Genomic DNA, 24137 nt, shown 5'->3' with positions numbered 1-24137 from the left:
GCTTCAGCCAATAACTATTTTAAATTTGAGCGGCATTGAGCAAAACCGTTGACGCGTATCCGATTTTCGGTGAGTTGCTGCGTTGTCGAGTTGGGGTTAACCTCGAAATTCCTGTAATCAACTCAAATTTAATCAGTTTCATGATTAATATGTGATGAAATTTTTAAATTTTGCCGATTTTGAAAGCTTTTTGTAGAACTTGTCAGTGTTTCAGTTGCCTTAACTCAAATGCTACCTTATTTATGTCACTCTCTTTCATTTGCCACTCAACACCCTAAGTTACAAGCTGTTATCAATCTTTCAAGCGATTGTCTCGTCCTTGATTTTGATTATGCATCCTAGTTATCACAATCTCCTGTTTTTAAAGGGTTGCTCCTAATCCTTAAATTATTTCTTGGAATGAAATGGAAAGCCCGGTTCCATCAACTGCTCGCAAAAAAGTTTTCGCTCGGTGTGAATATTGTGTGAACATCACATTTCCGTTGGTGAAAGATTTCTTGAGGTAAGGCGTTCGTGTCACTCATATGAATGTAACTTGCTGGTTCAAACAACCCTTATTCTGTGAACATTTAATCAATTATGACAACTGATTAAATCACGTCCTTTTAATATGACTGGCCTTTGGAAAGACAGGTTTTAAAGTTGTTATGACTCTCCTTGCTCCATTGCTGCTGAAATAAAAGTATAATTTTTATCCCCATAGGATTTTGTTAATCAGTTCCCTGTCTCTCTTGTCATGTAATAGAATAAAGTTAGTTTTTTAAGGAAGGCAAGACATTTATTTGTTTTCTAGTTATGGCTCACATACTCATTAGAACTGGCCTACTCGTCCGTTATGCAATTATTTGCAAGAAGGCGACAAGAATACATTTTACCTTTACTATCCACTCTCATCAAAGTATATGAATGTAAATTATATGTATACATCCGACTTTATCAGAAAGAGTGATGCTGGTTGAGAATTTCTGAACAGATGAGTTCTCAAAACATGCGTACTCACTTTCGCATTTGTAGGATAGGTATAATCCTGATAATAATGTGAATCAAACTACTTAATTCACCTTAGGTTTTGCACCAAATGTATGTCATCACAAATTTTACTGGGGATTAATTCTAATTTGCTGCTTCAGACAGTACTATCTGCAATGACAAAAACACATTTTCAATTTTTAAATCAGATTTCAACCAGGTTCGAACAGGTAATCGGGAGTCGGATTAAATGGTCTTGCTGCAATGCATATAGAATCTGGAATCAGAAAAATGCATGAAGGAACTTTCATTGCTCATCCTCCTATAAATTTAGGAAGTGCGCTATGTCATATTTTTCAAGGAAATACCCACAACTTCAGCAGCAATCAATTTCGCTTTTATCAACTAGAGTTAGATAAATCAGAATTAATAGATCTGGATTTTTTTAATCATGAGCTCTTTCCTTCTCCGCAGCCATCTCCGAGAAATCCATTGTTCCAAAGAAGGAGGCTCGTTTGTCTGCCGCTATGGAGAAAATGGTGTATGCTCTTCCTTGCCAGTGGAAGGCGTGAGCGATGAAGACTATGAGCGACACGTGTACAAACATCACGCTCTGACGATAATGAGTGGTGTGGAGCAGCGGAAAATCTCCACCGCATCAAATGCCAGCAACTCATCCAATGATTTATCATCTCTGAACAAATGGTCCCTTTATTCTGCTTCCCAGAATCTAGCAGCAGTCCTCAATGATCCAAATAAAGGGAAAAAGGTTAGTGGTCATTATATATTTCCCCTTTTCGTATTCTCTTTATGATATTCCATGTGCACAAATAATTGACCTTCTGCTCATTGCCATGAAGGAGGTCTGTCCTTCTAGCATGAACAATTGGCAAATACTCAAACTAAGGACAGTATGTTATCCTTAATGATCAGTCATAGTTTGTGGACGTCGCTTTGGCTTTCATAAAAATTTGACTGTCCATCCGAAACGTGACTTTATTGGGGGAAAACTCAATATAACATACTGGCTTCATTGCTTGGAGAAGCATTTTCTAAAATTTTTAGTACAGAAATTGTCCAACCTAACCAGAATGATTAGGGTTCTAAGTTTGTGCACTAATAAATGTTGTTTCAAGCTCCTATTTCAAGCCTTATTCAGGGCTAAAAATTGCTGCATTTCTATTTCAATGGCTAAATGCGAATCATGTGTATCTCAATTGCAACATTTAATAATAAAAATCTCTGATTTTGTTTTATTTTCCTCAAGGAAAACGAATTGTAATGACTGAGTGCAATTCTGTGTGCTTTTCATAGAGTGATTGAAGAATTTCCTCTGCAATTATGAAAAGAAACTATTGGTTAGTTTCCCTATGGAAAAGTGAAATATAAATGGAAACTTACAATGTTGTAACTGGAATTACGCATTTTTTTTCAACTTCAGCCATGGAAAAGCTGTTTTATCTACCATTTATACAATTTTTTTTCTCCCTTATTCATCCGTGTGCAATCAAATGTTTAATATTTCTTGGAATTTACAATATTCAGTAACGTTTTGGTTACTTTTTTTCTTATTTTTTTTCAGAGGGACTTCTTCACAAAAACGTGGGGTGATAGTTTTGTTGAAGTCTCTAATGTTCCGCCTCCCAATTATCTGCCAAATATAACCATCAGTCATTTCCAATCATACTTAAAAAAGTTTGCAAAGCGATGTAAAGCCCATGAACAGATTTCATCTCTGGGTCCGAAACCACCACCCAACGCAGAATTGCTTCAACACTTTCCTGAACTCCGAGTCTCAAAGACAGCTGGTAAGATTTCAATGAATTTCAGCTGTTAGCCACAGGATTCTTTTCTTATCCTTTCAACACAGCATTTTTACTTCACAGTACAAACTCTTCACTTTGTTTGCTTTGATACCTTTCAGTAGAAATCAGCATCTTTTTAATGATACTTTATTGTGACAAATAGAATTTTTCATATTCTGAGAAACAAGTTCAGCTTTTCGGTGTGTTTTTTCTCCCAAGAGAAAATAATGAAAGAGAAAAAGACATAAGTGACTTGTACATCTCTGTACTTCCTGTTTTCCCAGGGATGCAGAAAGTTCTTGGCCTTCCCTTTTTTAAATTGGTCTTTTCAATTTAAAAACCTCCTTTTATCCAAAAATTTCAGAAGATTACTCATTTATAACTCTGTACGCATAAATTGCCCCGATTTTGCGTGAAGCATGTAATTTATACTGCAATTTCATGGAGAATACATGATTTTTACCTCAGTTTTGTAAAAATAATCGCGATTTTGCCAGCTTTCCCATTGCAAAACTCTGTTTTCGGAGCCTTCCCATGGTCTCGTGGTTGAGGAGTTTTTGCACCCCTGTCTTTCCCTATCCATGAGTGTGATGTGTATGAGTGTTTATTTGAAGCTCTTTGCTCAAGGGAAACGTGAATTTGAAAAAACTAACTTGTGCTATTGAGTAACAATACCTATGTATAATTTAATTGTTTGTTTCAGTTGAGAAAAGTCATTTTGATTTATCGCTAATTCCAAAAATTTATCTTCAATTAAATTTTGATCTCAATCAAGTAGAAACTTTTAATGCTGTCTTTCCTCACATCAAAGAGGGTCAGAATAACTTCAGTCAGTCTGCTGATGGACACTCGCCAAAGAATTCTGCCAAATTATTGCAAGAGCAGGTTCGTATTTTTAATGGAACTAATAGTATCTTGAAAAAAAAATTACAAAATGAAAGCCCCAAATAATAAGACTTGTAATTTTTTTGCAATGGTACCCCAATTTTTCCCAGTATTGATGTAGAATATTTGGATAAGTTTTTAAGGTAATCTTTTCTTTTTCAGTTTTGCCTATTTTTTTCTTACAAATATAATTGATCCGTTTTTTACAAACGCAATAATTCTGTGTGCCAAGCAAGAATCTCCTGCTTGCAATGAAAAACCGTCCCTTCAAAGAACAAAGTGAAAAAAAGGAAAGTTTCCAATTTTACTTTAATTAATTCTGCAAATGTACATGATAATGTACTTGTTCATTACGTGTGGTTAAGACTCTTTTTTCCTTTACAGTTGAGTCACTATCTGGATATTGTGGAGGTGCTAATTGCTCAGCAAGTTTCTGCCAAGTCGGATGCATTTTTTGATGCGATGACGTCTCATGATGCGCTCATGGAGCAGCTCACGCAAACCATTAGTACAGTACAAACGTTAAGGAAAAAAATTCGGGAAATAGAAAATAATCTAGTCAAAGAATCTTTTCTGGTCATGAGAGCAAATCGATCAAGGAACAATCAACGTCAAGTCCTTAAGAAGGTATGTCTTTAAAACTTACACTGATTGAAATCAGGATTGCAAACATTCATCAGCCTTCCAATGTACCGGTCAAGACCAAATTGTGGGTGTGTCCCATAAATTGTGTACACAAACTGTTTTCTTTGGAGAGGGGGGGGGGGGAATTTTCCCCCAAACATACACCATATGCAATACCAAATAGGAAATGCCAATCCAAAAAATATGTATATTTATATCAATTAGCACGCTGTGTTGACCTTTTTGCATAAACTGAGTGCGTTCTAGAAAATTGCACAGGCCTGGAACTGTTTACTTTCCTGATTGAACTTCACTAAACATTGGACAGCCGTAAGATTTTTATTCTATTGTTTTTTTCCTGTCAGATTTTAACTATCCATTGTGGTCGTGTGAGAGGGGTTACTTATAACGGTGGAAATGCTCAGCTTAATTTCTGTGTCCATGAAAGATATAGCTTTGAAAAAGTAGAAATCTACTGTGTATATGTCTCCAGTTTATTTGGATACTTGGTAAAATCTCATGCATGTTTTGCCCTTCGAGCAATCAAAATTTTCTCTTCGACTTTTTTCAAACAGTCCTGAGAAACGAGACTTGTACAGTCTTAAAACATTCTCGAATACCTTTCAATTTATTTTTTTTTTTTTCTGATTTTCAAGTCCCTTAAGAACTCATCTCAAAGGAAAAATCATGAAAATACTTGAAAATCTTTTGGATCCAATTCCAGACGGGTGAAATTTTCTGGTCATCCTTGCAATGTATTGACAATGTATGTATCCTTGCATTGTAAGACATCTCCTCACACGTGTGTGAGTTTTGAATATACATATTACGTTGGCACCAATTTATCATGCCACATTCGAAAACCTTTTTTTTTGTCTTTTTTTTCTACGTCCTTAAATGGCGTTGATTAACTTGCTCCCAAGTCTGTGAACTCTTCGTTGGAAATTCTTAAGAAGCCCTTGAATTTCTTTGAATTTTTGTTTGTTGCGGATTTACGCATTTTGGGAAAAAAATATGCCAAATCACCAGATTTCATTTAATAAGAACTTTTGCCAAGAAAAAGTTATTATTTTTTATCAAAATTCTTACATTCAGTGCATGGGTCAGTTGAGTAGAGTATCCCAACAATAGCACCTAGAATGAAGAACAACATTCAAAAAAAAAAAAGAAAAAAGAAAAAAGAAAAAAAAAGAAGAGAAAGTTCTGCATTGTCCTTGTCTGTGCGTATTGAAATTTTCACCCTTGCTTTTTCAAATTTACAGCTTCGACAAATGGCAGTTGTCTTACAAACGAAGCCTAACATTCACATGTTACTAGCCATTCCAGACTATGTTGCTGCCTTAGATTTAATTCATACAACACAAGATTTGTTGTCACAAGAATTAGCAGGTATTCACAGTTTCCGCAACCTAAACTCTGAGTTGAATGAGATGCTCTTCTTAATTGACAATCTGATGGCAGGTGAATTTCAGAAATATGCCACGACAGATTTAAATCGACCTCTCTTGGATTCTCAGGCTAACATCCTGGAAGGGGTGAGTTTAATCTTTGTTTTCTCTTTGCTTCCTCTCCTACTCTTTGTTTTTAATGAAGACTTACTTTTTCAGTTTAATTTAACATTCAAGCTATTTTTCCTTGAAATATTGTTTGACAGGAAAGTGTGATAATTAATTTATGTTTATTTAAGGCAAATTCTCATTAGAAGAAAAAAATCTTTATTTTTTTTCTCTTTTTTTTTCTTGAAAATTCAAATTTTCTCTGATACGTAATAGTATTCATTTATTTACTGTATTTTACTCACTCAAAGTCTATATGTCAATAAATTAGTAGGTTAAGGTATGAATTTTTACGGTAATGCGAAAGAAAGAACTTTCAGTGCATTGTGGACTACCTTCAAGCGGACATACTTATTACTTTCAAGGGCTCAGCTGCATTATTAAAACGACATATGGTGGAATATGTTTCAGAAAACATGACTATCAGCTTTTTAATCTAAAAAATCCTAATAAAATAATACCCTGAATTGGATGGGTCTAACTGGAATCGACTTAACTACGTCAGATATTGCCTAATTTCCTCTGGTATTTTATTTTTTTTAACAGGAATGAAGCCAACATTCTGAAGTGTAATTTTGTGAGTAAATTCCCAATAATTGTTAAGAATTTCACATAGAGGGTCAAGGCATTATTTTTTTATTTATTTAGTTTTTTTTTAAACAAAACATTGGAGAAAATTAGGCAATGTAAAATTTAGTTAGGCTGATTCTTGTTAATATCGTTCAATTGTAAGTAGCAGAAAAATGTAAGCACCAGCAAAGCAAGGATGTGTCTATCTCTGCATACTTTTTCATCTACTACTGTATGTTACGCCTTTACCTATCATTAAATCATTTTGCTTACTTTTCGTCTGTGCCGAAAGAATTTGTATGATTTGTATTGTCCGCTCTGTTTCTCACCTGACAAATTTTTGTCTTTCATTCTGTTGGAAGCTAACTCTCTGAACTGAAAAAAATTTCACTAGAATCTCGTGTGTACCCTATCATATATACATAAGGAAAAATTTTAAAAAAAAAAAAAAAAAAAAAAAAAATTAGTTCTCAGAATGGTGATTTTTGACTTTGTCGTTGGTGGTAATTGTGATAATTTTACTAACATTCACTCATCCGATGCCTTTCGTAATCATGTATGCTGCTTTCCAAACTTTCTTTTTTTTAAAATACTAGATTTTTCTCCACTTTAAATCATTAGGTAAATGATTTTTTTCTCCAAGATCTCAATTGAAGGTTCTGTAACTCTCCTGAGTCGTTTCTTACATTATTGTTTAAAATTGTAACATTATTTTGAGCAGACATTAATGCGTTTTTTGTTTGTTTTCTTTTGTTTTTATCATCCCTCCACAGATGATGGTGTTGTCCAATACGGTATTATCTCGTTCATATTTATTTTCAGAGGTGTCGGCTGCTTGGGATTTTTGGTGCTTCCGCCTCTTTTCATCCTCATCCTATCAAACCCTTTTTTTCTGCAGCTTAATTAGCGTCATGCAATCCTTCTTTACGCACAATCTTTCCAACTTAATTATGGAATAAAAACTGCAGCAATCTAAGGAAAAAAGATTTTATAGATTTTCTCCAGAGAGGGGACTTATACGCATTACTATTTGTAAACTTAAAGAGTGGCACTAAATTTTAAAAATATTATTTCACATAGTGGAATTTTTCGACAGGATCTGCTTTTCCTCCTACCACTGAGAATGTTAAACCCTTACTCCAATATTATTTCCTTCAACGGTCTGAAGTTGAGCCCCCCTCCCTTGCCATGATATCATCTCATCTGAGAATTCTGTAAAAATACTTCAGTATTAGTAGTATTGAAATTCTTAGAATGTCGCTGAAAATTGCTTTTGTATGACATTTAAAAAATGAAATCAGCCTATCCTATCCTCCTTTCCCTCATTATTCCTTGCACTGACGCATTTGCACTCTTTGTCAATTTATTGGGGACAGTTAGAGAATTTATTTGAAGAGTATTGGACACCTAAAAAGCACCTGTAAAAGACTACCTTTTACTTCAATTTATAGGACTATGCTTCATCTTAGGCCTAAAAATGGCCTTATTTAAGTTGAAGTCCTTAAAAGTATAAAAAAGTGAAACACCAAGCTGATTTGAAGAAAGCACCATATCATTTATCTTCTCACCATTAAAGTATGGATTTTTTAATCAACAAATGTTCTTTTTTCACAAATTGGAGGAAGATGAGAAATGGAGCAACTCCATATGGTGAAAATCTCTGTATTTTGATTTGTGCATTCTCTTTAACGAGGAACGTATGTTTTTCAGAATGGAATGATTCACAGAAGATTGAATGGTACTTTTTTGTTCTTCAATGATTCGTGAAATTTGTGCTTTGGTTAATTAGAGAACAATTTATTTAATGTCTTTCTTCCGCAAGAATCTAACACTTGTTGCATAAAAATGGTGAAAATGTGCAGTTTATTTTCAATGAAATCTTTGTCATTTTTACCTCTAAGAAGTCATTTATCCTTCACTTTCATTTTAATTTTAAATGCTTCAAATCTGATTATCATTTTTTCTCTGATTGTAGGAAAAACTATCGTGCATTGTTCTGGGGATGCTGCGCAGACGTTACTTTGATTTTGTTGATGCCTATCGTCAAGAAGTTGTCGATGCGATAAGAGCAGCTGTTAATTCATGCGTTACAGAGATAGTTGCGAGAAGTGAGTCAGACCATCATGGCTCAGCTAGCGAGCACCAAAGTCTCGACAATCAGCTGAAGTTTTTAACTGTCGAAGAGTGGATCCAATTAATGAGGATTGTTGCAGTTGCCTTATCTCACCTAGTCAAACGAATCAAGGTTGGTTTAAATCACATTCTAGTGATCTCTATTTTATATGTGAAAAGACCTCTACTCTTCTATGATAATTCTTATCCGAGCCTTGATGAAATTGTCAAAAAGATGGAAAAAACAATATTTCAAAAGATTTTAATGGTGAATGAAATTATTTTTCAGGCTGCTCACGATGTGATGAAAGAGGCAGTAGAAGTTAGTAGGCGGAAAACGTCATCATCTGATAAAAGGTATGTATCTATCTCTTTCATGAATATTTTAAAATGCGAACTCATGAAACGCCTTTGTTTTTTAGCACAGTCATTTTCTGTCTTCAATTCTCTAACAAAAAAGAAATGGTAGCATTTATAATTTATTTGATAGTCTTTGAAGTAATTTAAAAAATTGTTCCCTCTCTTAAGAAAGAAAATAGTCGGGGTCATCAGCAATTTTGAACAAATGATATATCATTTCTCTTATACAAATCAGGCGTAATATGATTTTCAAATGTAACTTTTAATTACTTCTGTTTCACTCAAATATCGTTGTCTCCCTCACCAAAGAAGGTAACACTATCTTAATGTTGCCGAAATTCTTTTTTGCGAATTGCATTTTTACCAGGGGGATCCTTGGCATTTCTAGCTGAGAATTTAATTCATTTTTCCTCTGATCTCATACATAAATCCAAAATAAGTTGCACAGCAATTTTACGATTACATTCTCGTCGAAAAATTGAATTGTTTAAGTCAGTCTGGCAACATTGGAATGGAGTTATGTTCCTTCGTATGGGAAACAACGAAATTTTTTAGGTTCTTCGCTCTGAATTCTATTTTTGGCGCGTATACGTAGTATACCGCCTTTGCGATCGTTTCGAACCCCGCTCGATACAATAACCGAGTCCCTTAGTTCCTTACCGAAAAGTGACTACCGCGAACTTCTGAGATTTTCCAAAGCGTGTAAAAAGTTTATTTATCCTTCAATAATTATGATTTAAAGTTGTTTCTCATTCTGGGGCTCGCTAGTTTATGTGCAGTGAATACCAAGAGTCTACGTTACTTGGTTTTTTTAAAAAAAGCCTAAGAGTGGGGCGCGCTGATTTAAAATATGCATATATAAGCGGAAGCAAGCGAACTGATTCGAGGATGGCTGACCAGTTCGGTACTCCTTGAATGAGAATTTCACTCACTCCGTTTTGTTCAAAACGTTGCTTTGACATATCTCCACACCACTGTTATCCTTTTCAAAAGTTGGTACTCCTTGCTCTGATAGCCGGGGCCAGCAGGATAGTGGTAAGTGCAATCGGTGATGAGCCTCGAGACTCATTAGACCATTTGCTAAACGTGGCTCGTACAGGAGTCCACTCAGCCCTCTATTCCTTACGCTCCTGATCACTGCGTCGGCGTCACGAAGAACAATGGGCCTTGGGCCGCCTTGGGTCCCAACGCGGCCGATACCCGTACCCCAATTACTCACGCTTCATTAACCATTTCACCGTCACGCTAGGATTCATCCAATTTTAAAAAAAAATTGTTTCGCGCGTATTTAGCAATTTTTTCCGTACTCTCCGTTAAAACAAAAATAAAAAGAGACCTCATTCATAAAAATCGGCCGAATAGAAGAGAAGTTACAGTAATCGAAATCCGAAGAAATTAACAAAACCTCGACTTCTCGATACGAAAAATAATATGAAGGGGAAAAAAAGAAAGTATAAATTACAATTAAATATAATTGACCTCAGAATTTGACAAGCAATTCATTTATATACCTAACGCTGAAAAAACTGGGAGAAATTACAAAAAATTCGCCTCTTGCAAGGGGCTTCTTTGTAAGAATTTTGACCTGAAGACAACGGTCGAATAACAGCAGTACTCCATACAATACACGGTGTGCCTGAACGAGTTAAACATTTTTATGCGTACAAATCGAAAAATCTTTATATTTTTAACTACAATGTCTCTTGAATCGTTTAAGCCAAAAAAAAAAAAAAAAAAAAAAAAAAATTCCGTCGAGATTCTGGAACGCAAAGGCGCTTTAAAAGTATTCTGGGGCTATAATAGCTAAATCACCGGTAGTAAATCCCGTTATGTTATTAAAAAGAAATTGACTCCATAGTTTAATTCCTTAGTTTCTTGAATACGATTATTTTAAGCACTTAAACATTTATACCACCAATTTTAGCCATGGGGTGATTTCCTGAGAGCCGATAATATCACGAATTTCTCATAGAACCCTTCAACAGTGGCTTGCTTTTTTGGCAGCCGATTCGGCCATCGAACCGGAGTTTAAATGGAAGCTGATAATAACCCAAAGCTCTGAGAAAAATTTTGAGATGAGTATAAGAACGGTTTGTTGTAAGTAACGAGGAGAGGCGGGCAAAGCGGCTAAAATCCGATCTAATTTTTACAGTTTTTCTGTTGAATTAATGTTGCCGCGGGCTTCTGACTGTGTCCACACATAGTTTCTGTTCAGCATATCGATACATAAGTATTTACACACGTAGAATCTAATTTTCACGTCGGGGAGTCGACATATTTTGATTTTTTCGATTTTATACGGAAAATTGATGGTTTTTCGGGATTGAAATTCTTATTGTTTCATGAAAAATAAATGCACCCAAAATGACTATAGCATATTGATTCTTACACATTTGCACTCACAAAATTGGTTGGTAAATTCAACGAGTGGGTGCATCGACCTGGTATATCGCAAGTTTCTGCAATTTTTTACGGCAAATCAGTAGATTTTCGGGATGTAGATAGCTTACTTTCAATTCATGAATGAATAAAGCAACGACATGGTTGAACTTCTTTGCATGGAAAGACGTTTAAAATAACAAAATCAAGACGTATTTAATGCAATTGCATTTATATCGAGTCAATTTCTTTTCAATAATTTAACGGGATTTTTACTACCGGTGATTTGGGTATTTTAGCCCCAAAATACCTTTAAATCGACTTTATCTTCTAGGAGTTCGACAGAATTTTTCCTTTCTTCGCTTAAATTATTCCGTAGCACTTTTCTTCAAGAACCTGATAAGATTTTGCTTGAGGCAGATCAAAAAACTTAAATTTGATCGAATAGCTTTCTACTTTCACAATACACGGTCTCGTCAAGGTGCGTCTTTGACCTCGCAGTGTTGGATCGTGAATTCTCTTGTTGTGCTGTTTGCCTATTTTGAAATCTCTGTAAATGAAAACTAAAGGGGTTGATATGTGCGAGTTAATGACGCGCCTTATCAACACATTGTGTTGGAGTTCTCTGCTTGTTTTTCCTTTCCACAACAAGCCTAATAATGCATTATTTCATTTTCAGAACTGAACCTACCCCAGAGTGTTTTTTATCAGAAGAAGACTATGAAAGAATGATTCAAAAACTGAAATCCCTGATGTCTTCGTGTTGTAAATATGCTCAAGATAGGTGTGCACAGTTATTATCCAGTCGATCAGTTACCAATAATGAGTCTCGGTAAGTTCTTTTCCCTCCTTTTCAAATAATTCTTGTGCTTCAACTTCAGGAAACTTTAGTTTTTAATGATTTTTAGTGGAAGTACTAATTTTCGCTCTCACTTTTAGTAAAACCTGATGTCCAGCAAACAAGTAGAGGAATGTTTCAGCGAGCATTCCTAATGCATCTTGCTACAAAACCTTTATTTAAAGCCCAACTTATCTGTGCATAAAATGATGTCCTTAGAGCAGTTAAATGAAACTCTGAAGATTGGATATTTTTGGCTGTTATTTGGAGCTTTCCAAATTAAATTCTTGAAAAAGGCCGAGATGAACTGGATGGGTTTTTTTCTAATGGAGCATAAGACATGGCGAGAATTAGATGTTTGAAAGGTTGTTTCCTCATAAAAATTTCCTGCAGAACACGTTTCAATTATTGTAAATATAACATGTAAAGTGTATCTTATTCCTTGAAACAAGAGAATTTGATCTCAAAATTAGTGGACTTAAAGCAAAATATGGATTCTCTGCCTCTGACTCAGCATGTATGTAAATCATAATACTTTAAGTGAATTTTAAATTCAGTGTACACTGCACATATGTGGTCTCAAAATTGCAACGGTAAAAATTAATCATCCTCACTTCAATTTCTTTCTAATTTTAGTGATAAAGACAGACCAAATTTAAACAGTGATAGTAGCCCTTCGTTTTGGTTAGCTGAACAAGCAACGCAAACTCAACTAAGCGAGCTCTCCAAATCTGTAGATATCCTTTGCAACGAATGTGAAGCTGCTTGTGCAGATAACTTTGTTTCTTCTCTACGCTCTGCCTTCAAGTCTCAGGTACGTTAAATTATTCGTGTGTTGAGTTCAATTATTCCCTTCAGTCCGTAGACTCCTTACAAAGTATTTGTATAATACGTAAGTGTTTTGTCAAAATTTGGCGTTGAGGTGGATCTTATTATTTTTTGCTGCTCAATCAGCTCAAACAATCAAGACAGCATTCTTTAACAGGCGCAGCTGACCCATCGCTCAGTAAGGAGTTTTTGTTAAAAGAGCAACTGCCTCTCATTTCTGAGGAAAATGGACCAAAAATTCTACCAAAAACGAAAAGCATGACCAAGTTTTAGTGGAAGCCGTAGCGATTTTGCATGTTGGCAAGATTGCTTTGTCTCCATTTAAAGCCATTAAAAATATTGATGTTAGGTGAAGAAAGTTGCTTCACCTCATTACTTTACATACATTCAAATGAAGGAAAAACAGTGGTGCCAACTTTCAAGAATCGCCACTGAGAGGAAGTCATTAAACCGTTGGAATCTGTATATGCACATATTTTTGGTGTAAGTTTTCTTCTCATCGTGGTGCTACCTCCTCATAATTTTGTGTAAATTTTGTTTTCAGTCAAATTCTTTCATGCAGAGATTCCATTCTGACAAGACCACAAAATTACGCCTAATCTTGGACAGTGAGACGTGGAAGCAAGCTGAAGTTCCTATTGAATTCCAGTTTTTAGTCAATCAGATCGCTGAATCAGGTACTGTTGCTCGTTATTTTACATTCACTCACACAAAATCGCCGTAAATGCTCTTTTAATTTCATTTCTTTCATATTTACAATTCATTTGATGTATTTTCTTTTCAGAGATTAATACATACTGCCCGAATTTACACTGCTTTCCAAATTCAATTTAAGTCAGAAAATAGGTGAAATTACAATATGGGCATTTCCCCTCTTCTTGCTGTGGGAGTACTTTGTTTTTAAAGGACCCTGCACGGAATACCAAGAAATTTGGCGCCGGCTAAATTTTTTTATTATTTAGTTAGATGTTTTTTACAATATTTTAAACAAGGTAAACTTTCCATCAAACTTAGTATGTGCCAACGTTGAGTGAAAGAGGTCAGGAAAGGGAAAATTTCGGCATTCTCAAATGTGTTCTTTCATGAAAGTGTTGGATTGTCGATCTGGTGTGTGGATGCTGTGCCACATGCTGCTATCACTTGAAAGAATTGAAATCTTTTCATCTGTCTGATCTTCCTTGCCAGCAAAGAAACAAAAGCTCTCCTCGAACGGATGTTGCTATATTTCTATTAGATAATATGTTCAAAAATGCTGAAAATTACACTTCTCAGTCCCTATTTTATTTTCCCAAACTTGGCATACAGAGAGTTCAATTTGTAAAGCTCATCGCTCTCAGAAGGTCAGAAGGACATGATATTAAATGAAAAAAAAATTTAGTCGGTGCAGAAGTTTTTGGCTCTCTGATCAAGGTTCTCTAATGGCCTGATGGTGTGCAATGATTTGATCCTAGAGTATGAGCCATTTTATGTTAAAATTAATAGTTTTGTATAGTTTTGTTCTGAACTCAATAAAATAATCAAGGTTTTTTGGAGGATCTAAAGAAAAAGAGAACCCTAGGTTTTCATTAAGAAATCGGCTCTTGGAAATGAGAGAAATACCAAAGAATGAGAAAATTTAAAGTGTCTAGACATCATGCTCTACTTCTCTATCTTCTTTCTGTTTTTGCCAGGTAAATTCAGTGTATCAAAAGAAGAACAAGATAGATTCAAACTTGAGCAGAATGGAAAATCTAGCAGCACTCTAGTCGTAGGCAATGAGCATTTTGCCGTTGTAGGGTGAGTTTTTTTTTTTTTTCATCAGAATTTAGATTTTTTTTCGAAAAAATTTTACTGCAGTCTCTCTAAAGAGGATGAGACCATTTTTTACCTCTAGAAAAAATCCTCAGGAGCACCTAGGAAAAGTGCGTAAGTAATCCAGTGACACATAAACTCAACAAAAATGAAGTAAATTACTCAAAATTTCTCCAGATTTTGTATTTACTTACGCCAATAATAAAATGTTAGCTTAATAAAAATTAGATTGTGACATGAATTTTCTCAGTATAAAATTCGCATTTTTTGTATAAAAAAATTAACTAATGGAGCATTTTTTTGTTTCAGAACTGTATTAATTTTAATTAGCATGGTAGCAGATTATTGCATAAAAGCAGAGGACCTTACCCTCTCTGCTCAATCACTTCTGCGTTATGTGTCGGAATTACTTCAACTGTACAATGCACGATCGTCCCAATTAGTTTTAGGAGCCGAGGCAGTGGCAATCAATAGGTTAAGAAAAATAACAAGTACCAATTTAGCGCTGGCTTTGCGGGCAATTCAGCTTCTTTTGTGGCTTATTCCATTTGTAAAACTTCATTTTCAAGGTAAGAACCCCTATAATGCTAAGCCCAAGAAGATCGCATGATTTAAGAAAAATTACCATCACCAATTCAGTTCTGGCTTCAGGGCTAATTCAATTTTTATCTTGGTTTTTTTCCTATTAAAGGTATTTTCAACGTAAGAATTCGGAACCAATATATAAACAGAAAATCATTCATGTACTGGAATGCAAAACCAAGCAGAATGTACCAAGTATCAAATGATGAATTATTTTTTTACCTGCGTAGTTTGTATCAACAGTGAAACGGCAGGAATGCGTATCCTGATTTGTGACGATGCAGACTTCCTGTCATACTTCACTTTTTAAATGTAAAATTAATCAATATTATTTCCTGAAAATTTCCCTAAATTTTCCATTCTGTGTGGAGAATATTTTGTGAAAATTGTTAGCAATAGCGGTGGTCTGTTTTCCTTGGATAAAATAAAATGGGAGTGGAGATTTTAAAACACCACCACTGATATAGGTGTTCCTACAGTTTCATCGTTTATAAAGGAATAAGAGTTTATAATTTGACAGCTGGTATAAATTGATTACAAAATTTCACTGCATATCATATTGGTATGGTGGCGTAACAACGACTCTTGCCATCCTTGGAGGGTGAGGGTTGCCACTAGGGATGCAGAAACTTCTCTTTCTTCTAATTTTATGTACTTCGATACTTGAATTAGTCTTAAATTATCGCTTTTAGGCCTTTTGAAAAACCTCCGTTTATAGGTAGACTTCTTTCCAACTGAATAATGTAAAAAAAATAATGTTATAAAAACGTAGCAAGAACATTATTGCAATGTCAAATTTAGCAGTAACATTGCTCCAGCGATTTTATATCCACTGTTTACCCGTCAGGATTTCTTCAGAAACTGTATCTCCCCAGACAAAAAAATATATATTTCAGCCAATCAGAGCAAGTTGATTTTTACCTTGTTAAATTTAATAGAAAAGACCTATGGCATCTTAAAATGAACTTGAAAAATTTCATCTCCAAAAATTGTGAAAAAAATATGTTTTTTATACCATTAAATCGTATTTTAATCATATTTCTGCCCATGTAAAATGCTTCCTTATTATTGCCTTATCCTATTTCAATAATCGTTTTTCATATCGTATTTCCCTGTTGCTGACAGGTCTGATATCAGAAACGACAAGTGTGACAAGTCTGGATACAGTTGCGCAGAAAATGAAAACGCATGCTCGAGATATTCAAGGGAAACTCATTTCTATAGTCAATCAAATAGTCGATAATGAGTTAAGGTCATGGGAGGCCAAGCCTCCAATACCCTCCAAGTCGTTTCAAAATTTGTGCAAGTAAGTGTTGCAATTTATTCAAATTCTTATGAAGTCTTATCCAATTGAAATTTGAAGAGCAATTCATAGAAAGAGTTTCAAAGAATTTTTTTGAATGCAAAAAACCAAAACCTAATGATACTGTTACTGGCATGCAATCAGTTTGACAAACTAGTTTCAGCTCGGGTGGGTTCTAGGGGTGTTCAAACGAATTCTTGCCGGAACACTATCGATATCATCTCTTATTGAAACTGGCAGCAGTACCGACAGTGGCGATGATATCAATAACAGCCGGCCTTATCGTATTTTTGAGAGCTCGTACTAGATGCATTGTTGCCCCGTGCGTTGGTTTATCAGATTGCCTGGCACGGGGGCACGTGAAATAGATGTACAAATGGTAACAGCTTATTTTCGTCAGCTCTGAAAACTCTGATCGCTATCGGCAAGAGCGCTCTTATCGTAACTTTTTCTTAACGGAACTGTTTCGGTAGCTTACCGACAACCGATAGAACAGCCCTAGTGGGTTCTAGTCAAGCAAGCAAAAAAGCAAAAAGGAAAGGTGTCTCTTGATATTGAACGATTTTATCCAGAAAATTAATGTTAAATTGGTTTTGGCAAAGTTTTCCCTTTTGCGAACGAAGAATAAATTGAAATGCAACTTTTATTATGTATTCCTCAAGATGAACTCAAATTTGTACTATATTTTATATTTTAATAATTTGTTACGTCGGTAATATGTTCTTGGTGCCTAGTGTAAAATGAAATTTTTCCAATCAAATACTAATTTTTGCAGGCACAAGAGCACCATTTTGCAAAATGGAACTGTTATTTTGACTCATTTTAGAAACAGCACATGAGCCATTTTCCTATGCAGAAAGGTGCTTTATTAGCCAGAAATAGTATTTTATAATTTCAAAACGTAATTTAGTTTAAGTTTTTGGCCACCAGAGCCACTTATTGTGCTAAAAACTATTAAATAAATATGTGTTGGTTTTGAGAATGATTGCAGAACAGTGTTATAGAGAAAGCTTTATCATCTCAACAGACACAACACACATGCATGCGCGTGCACACAAACACTCTCTTGCATGAGCAAAATTTTGCTCAGAAAAGTTAAAAAGTGGCCTCAGAAAAAAAAAAATCATTGACAAAATCGTACGTACCCTAATGAGTAAAGTAGGAAGCTTGAATTTGTATGTAATTGAGGCTTTTGACTTGCTTGAAATTATCTCTATCATAGGTGCCTTTTATTTTAATCTAATGTTTTTTCTTCTTTGTAGGTATTTATGCAAACTTCATGAGGCTATTGCCTGTGTTCTACCTAAAAATCAAGTCCATGAGTTGTATAGACTGATCAATGTTGCCTTCAAGGATAGTCTTCGCAACCATTTGCTGAGGATGAATATCATTAACAATGGAGGGCCCCAACATGGGTAAGAGTTCCCATTGAAACTAATTCTTTATCTCATTATCTCCGTCCATCTGAAAAATGAAAAATCGCTTTCCAATATCATTTTCATGGTGATTCTAAACTTTCCCTCTATTTGAGTAGCTTTGAAAATGAGTATGAGTGCAACATTGAGAAATAAGGTAAATTCTGGTTGCGTAAAATTACTCAGGGATATCGAACAATGAAAATTTCAAGGAAACAATAGGAATTTTTTATATTTTTGGCCCCTCACTGTTTCATGACTGTCAAAACGAAGATTTCAAGAAATGACAACTCTGAGACAAGAGAAAATTGCTAAAATGCGTTAGATTTTTTAAATGAGGTGTAAAATTGAAAATAAAAACTTACACCTTTTCCAATGCATAACTGCAGAGCCTGGATCAAAAAATTAAAAAATGTATGTCATGTTATCAGAAAAAAGTAAAAAACCTCGAAAATGTTTGGAATTTTTCTTTCTAAAGCCTGTAGCAACATATGTAAGTGTTGAAAGAAGCTCAAGGTTAGAAAACTTCAGTTTTTGTAAAAGAAAGGAGGGGTAGACTTTTACAGTCTTGATTTCTTTTAACTTTCCTGCTTTGTGATAGGTCAAATTTTCCATTTTGAGTCTTCATAAAGTTATTTTGGTTGTATTTCCTCTCAAAAAACAGGATAGTTCAGAGCTCCTATCATTACTAACTGAAGGATCTTGCATGGGTCAACGTTAGTTAGTCTATTATGTGCCTCATTTATCCATTTCAACCTCCTGTCTCCATCAAAAGGAGCAATCCATTATCGCATTTGTCTATCGCTTTGTCTATCAAATTCAAAAATCAACCCGTAAGCTTATGACAAGTTACCAGCGAGTACTAATAATGCAATGTCGATGAGCAATCCGAAAGGAAAAATTAATAGTAAGTCAAGCTACTAATCTCAAGTATTGCACCAAATGCAAGGTGTTGCATTTATTGAAAATCAAGTTTGAGTTTGAGTTTGAGTTTGAGTTGAGTTTGAGTTGAGTCAAGTTTGTATTGAAAATCAAGAATACTACTATCATGCTCCGCAGTTGAAATATTAAACTTAACTTACCTTTCCTGTATTTTTTTATATTTATTCACTTATGTTTTCTTTCATTCCAGGATGGTAACATCGGAACTAACTTTTTACTTAGAAGATTTAAAACGAATATCAGCCCTTCCAGAGGAAGAGCTTACACTCTCAGCTATGGATGATATTTGGATCGCCCAAAAATTATCGTAACATTGGTTTTAGCTCAAGGGAAGTCTGATAAATATCTCTCCTCTCCAGAAAGGAGTTTTCTCCTGAATTGTGAATCCTTCAATTTACGGTGCATTTAAGTATACATCAAATATGTTTTAATTAATTTTTACACCACTAGAATCGTAAGCTTTACTTTTTTAATATCATCAACCGGTATTGATCAAATTAGAGTTTTTGTGAGTTTTTTTCTCACTTCTCAAGACATGGAATTCACTACAGTGAAGTTCTTGCCTTTTATCTGTTCAGAAAATTGAAATTTTGATCTGTGATTCTCTTTGAATGTGTAAGAATTTTAATCTATAGTCGTTATCATGAACACACAATGATACAAAGATGTATTTTTAGCATGTTCATATGACCTCATGTCATATAGCATATGATTTCCATCAAAACTATTAATGCCTTTGACTTTTACACCTGACAAAAAAAATAAAATATCAATGAATGGCATTTAAAAATAAACTTTAGTTCAAATTTCACCATTTTTGGAAAAAAATGTATTTTCCTACGTAAATTTTTTGTAAGACTCTCTCACATTGAGGAAAGAAGAAGAAAAAAACTAATTTTTAGAAGGATCATAAAGTCTAAGGCGTCGGAGGGGTGCATAAAATACTTAATAAATTTCTCTCAGTCCAAAAGTATTTTCCCGAAAACTTTCACCTGGGTATACAATACATTTCAAAGGTGAAACTGTATGAATGAGTATCTTGGTTGTGATGTTTATAAAATTCTGCTCCTATTTTATCTTGTACAAGAAGACCCAACCAACACCATGGCTTGAAATTATCCTAGAATATTCTTCACATAGAGGAGGACAAACACTGAGTTTTTCAAGAATTGAAGTTTAATGGTTTTTCATGCAGAAAACGAAGTATAATAGGAAGTCAGCAACGTAGCAAACCAAGATATGGATTTCTGCAGTTTTACCATCGACTTGCTGCCTCTCATCTCGCTGGGTCCACATTTCTCTTTTGAAGCTGTCCATGAAATATGCAAAGCTGTTTCTCTAATTTTTTTTTTTTTTTTTTTTTTTTTTTTTTTTTTTTTTTTAATCCTTGCTTGTATTGCATCATGTAACAACTGTCCAATGTTTCAATCACTTCTATAATTTTACCTAATAAATTAGAGAATGTGAGACTTATTGGGTAAAATCAATGCTTAAGGAAAAAAGGAAAAAGGAAAATGCTTAAAGTAGGAATAAAAGAAGTTTTATTTCTACTTTGCAAAACTCTCTCCTGTTGAAAAATTATGTGTTTCATGGACAGCCCCCAGTCAAAGGGACATCTTGTCATATGACATGCTCATTCAAATTTGCCAGATTGTGCGATATATGTGAATATTTTATATAGGTATTAACGGGGGAAAGTGGTGATTTTTCAGAATTATCTTGCAACAATATGCTCTTCATATGCTTTTATAATGCATAATTATTATTCTTTAAAGCTGAGCTAACTAGTAGCACTCTCTCTTGAGAAAAAATAGTCTTCTTTTATCAAAATTGTCAGGGATTGCTATCAGTTTCTAATTGTAATTTCCTGCTGTTCTACTTTTTTGTGTATACTTTACCAAGGAAAATCTAGTATTTCCTTCTTTTTTGTGTTGAAAAAAATTTTCAGATTAAGGAGTATTCCCATAAGTTCAACAAGATTCAAAGCTGCATGTATGCTTTTCATTCGAAGGATTTTCGCCAATAAACATAAGTAATTGTTCCTTTTTATAAGTTAACCTCGGGACTCTCAAGACAAAGACAAGGTTTTTTCATTGCATCCCTCGACCAGAGAAAAGTTGCACTTAGAGCTTGATTTATGAGCACAAATTGTTGTCTTCTGATAATCAGGTTAAAAATTATTACTGGACAGAAATTTTAATCCTACAATGAACTCCTCTCTATACAGTGATTTTTAAACCATTAGCAGCATACCATCTCTCAGTAAGATGGTAGTTAATTCAGTAGGATTGGCAAATGTAACATTAATATTGTTCTCTGGTGTGTCTGCCTGACGTCAGGTTAATGAGATATTTGACAGATGACTCTTTAGTTCTATGCGTTATGATTACGGTGAAGAGCTATTTAAAATTCAAGTCCTCTCAAGATACAAAATTGCTAGATTGCACTGCTATTTTATGCCCTCTGTTAGTATGAAAATGAATTTAAGCACTTGCTAATTTTTCTTCAGGACACTTTCAAGATTTTTCCTTGGAAATCTTAAAACACAGTTTTTCGATCCTACTTTACAAAAACCAATCTACAAAATAATTTTTCCTTATGGACCAAAGTCTTTTTCCATGGAAGTAACATTCATATTGGCCCTCTAAATTAAGATATTCATACTGCTGCTGGCTGATCATTGAAAGTGTAAAGCAGCTCGATTGGACGTCGAAATGCGATTTATTGCATGAGTAAGAGGGCTATATGTCTAGCCTTGTTGTGCCGGCTAAGTTTCAAAAATGGACCACCAGACAAGTTTACAAAGTAAGCATTCTGATACATGTTTCTTAACCAAAATTTAACATAGAACTAGATTTGTGCAACGAAAATTACTGAAATTGACTCCTGACCAAGATATATAATGTTTCTTGACGCGCGAATTCTAACCTCTTGCTCATGAAAACAGAATGATCAACATACATCAGATCGCAAACTAAACGCTACCGCAGCAGTATTTGCGATACGAAAATATAGCAATCTCAATCTTAACGCTTTGGTTCAGTTATAGCAAATTGGTTACACTTTGAACAATATAGGGTGGGCAATGAACAATGTTCGATTGAGAAACCTGCGAAAACCGTTATGGTGCGCGATTCGACTCTTGTAGAGTATTCTGTTTCTTGTGACCGGGCAATTAAAATTTCCCGTAGTTAATGTAAAATTAAAATGTTAATATCTTAGGATTTAATCTCAGTAATTGTTGATGCAAGAATCGTGTTCTACATGAAATTCCGGTTAAGAAACATGCGTCAGAAGTGCGCGTTAAATGCGCACCTTGTCTAGTGGTCCATTGGCCTGCTGCTGAGGGAAGGTTGTTTCATAAAAATTTTAGCACAAAAACCTCTATAGTCCTCCAACTAAATTAAGTTATGAGGGTTTGAAGTTAATAGATTGAATTCTGAAGGTTGCAGCAAAAAAGTATTTGAAGTTCAAATCTGTCATGCTTGAAGCTCAAAATCGGTGCATTAAATGCAACCTCATGCCTTTCATTTGGATGAAATCGTACTAAACTGTTAGCACCTCAACTTTTAGATGCTATTAGTGCTACATTACAGAAAAACGATCTGTATTGACTTTTTCGCATTGGTAGAATTGAAAAAGGTTATGTCCTTGTTATTGTTTGAATCCAATTGGATGTAATGGAGAATTCCCATGGTGACGTTATGTCACTACTAACAGTATCTATATTTAAGAATTCTTGAGTGTTTTACATTAAAAAATGCAATCCCCCCCCCTCAGTAGACAGTCACACACACATATCAAAACAATACCCAGTTACCGTTGAACTGTTCAGCCGCCAGACTCCGTGTTGATTTGAACTAAAATCTTGTCAGTTGCAAAAGCTGAGAGCTCATTGAACATATCTCCGAATTCAACTAAAAATTGGGTTAACACTTTTCCTAGCTCATACTGTTAGCAAGTTCTATTTTCTTAATAGCCAGTTAGACTGACTCCTCAATCCTCAAAAGTACCATTTATTAATTACTTTAAGTACCATTAATTTTGCAGGCAATCACTGAAGTAAACATACGCATGGTTGTCCTCTAATAGAAGTTTTGCTACCAACAATGTTTAAGCCCCTATCATTACTCGTGGTAACATCAATAGTATGTCAATAAAAAATATGGTCAACTCTTTAATTGGTAAAATCATCTAATTGGTGCTCCCTACTAATACGTGACAAACATCAGGCACATTTTACTAATTTAGGGGTTAACCGTATGTTTTACTGTTTAACAGTGGCATTACCGTTTTTACTGTGTGTTTTATTTTTTATTTATTCATGTAAGATTAACAGTTCTTTGTGCCACAAATTAGACAAGCGTTGGTCAGGAGTCGCGAATAATAATGAAAATAGTAACACATCCTGTGATCAGTTCTTATTAGTATGTAACTTGTCTCTTAATTGAACATTTAATTTTTCAATTGAATTTTGACACTTTTGTGAAGCGTTTGTTTTTGTGCAATGTTAAGCCTTTTTTAATATTCAGTTGTTTAAAAGATTTGTATGAAAAAAAAAAGAAAAAAAAAAATCTTCTATTACTGTTCCTAAAAATTAAGAATTGTTTTTATTTCGGCTCCTTAAATTCTTTAAGATCTGCTGGCTTTAATTTACTTCTTGGCGCTCTGTTGGTGAAAATGTATCTGAACAAACAACAAAGATAACAGGATGAAATTATAAAATAGTTATTGATGAGTCATTTGTGCTGGTCATAGAATCTTGTTTTTATGATTTTAGATTATAGATCAGCCAAAAACAAGAGAACCTGTCAAAAAACAAGTTTCTAAGTCCAATAATGGAGTCCTTTGAAGAATATGGAGTGAGATGTCATCCATCGCGGTGATGCATACTAAAGTTCCGTTCCACTCAGTTTCGTTCGTATTTCAAATCAAGCAACCAAAACAGATGTGCGTATCACTAACTGATGAATCCAAGGTGGAAGAAACCGTTGTGTGCCAAAGGATGACACCATGCTTTTTGAAGGGGGTCATCTCTGTTAATATTGAATGCAGAAACTAGGCATGTGAACAGATCTTATTATTTTTTGCTAATTTAAAAGCTTAAACCATCAAAACACGATTTCGTGACTAGTGCAACTGACCTATTGGACGTAATTCTATCAAACGGAGCTAAGC

General features: G+C 34.6%; 1 protein-coding gene across 2 annotated transcripts; it reads left to right on the top strand.

Moving 5' to 3' along the window:
- Nucleotides 1–83: 83 nt before the first annotated feature.
- On the top strand, nucleotides 84–23563 carry scat (VPS54 subunit of GARP complex scat). 2 transcript variants are annotated; one of them, XM_019047730.2, is made up of 17 exons: nucleotides 84–502; nucleotides 1444–1738; nucleotides 2552–2777; nucleotides 3478–3659; nucleotides 4044–4286; nucleotides 5546–5818; nucleotides 7183–7203; nucleotides 8385–8654; nucleotides 8811–8878; nucleotides 11940–12092; nucleotides 12735–12912; nucleotides 13471–13603; nucleotides 14597–14702; nucleotides 15027–15286; nucleotides 16425–16605; nucleotides 17865–18017; nucleotides 19150–23563. In XM_019047730.2, the coding sequence occupies exons 1-17, from the start codon at nucleotides 405–407 to the stop codon at nucleotides 19268–19270; spliced, it is 2961 nt and encodes a 986-aa protein (XP_018903275.2). In that variant the 5' UTR covers nucleotides 84–404; the 3' UTR covers nucleotides 19271–23563. The 2 variants fall into 2 exon arrangements, with proteins under 2 accessions (XP_018903275.2, XP_018903276.2); XM_019047731.2 differs by lacking the exon at nucleotides 7183–7203.
- Nucleotides 23564–24137: the final 574 nt, after the last annotated feature.

Source organism: Bemisia tabaci, chromosome 5 (assembly GCF_918797505.1).
Source record: "Bemisia tabaci chromosome 5, PGI_BMITA_v3".
In the NCBI taxonomy this organism is placed as follows: domain Eukaryota; kingdom Metazoa; phylum Arthropoda; class Insecta; order Hemiptera; family Aleyrodidae; genus Bemisia; species Bemisia tabaci.
Note: the sequence above shows the minus strand (reverse complement) of the source record. Positions and strands in the feature narration are given on the sequence as shown.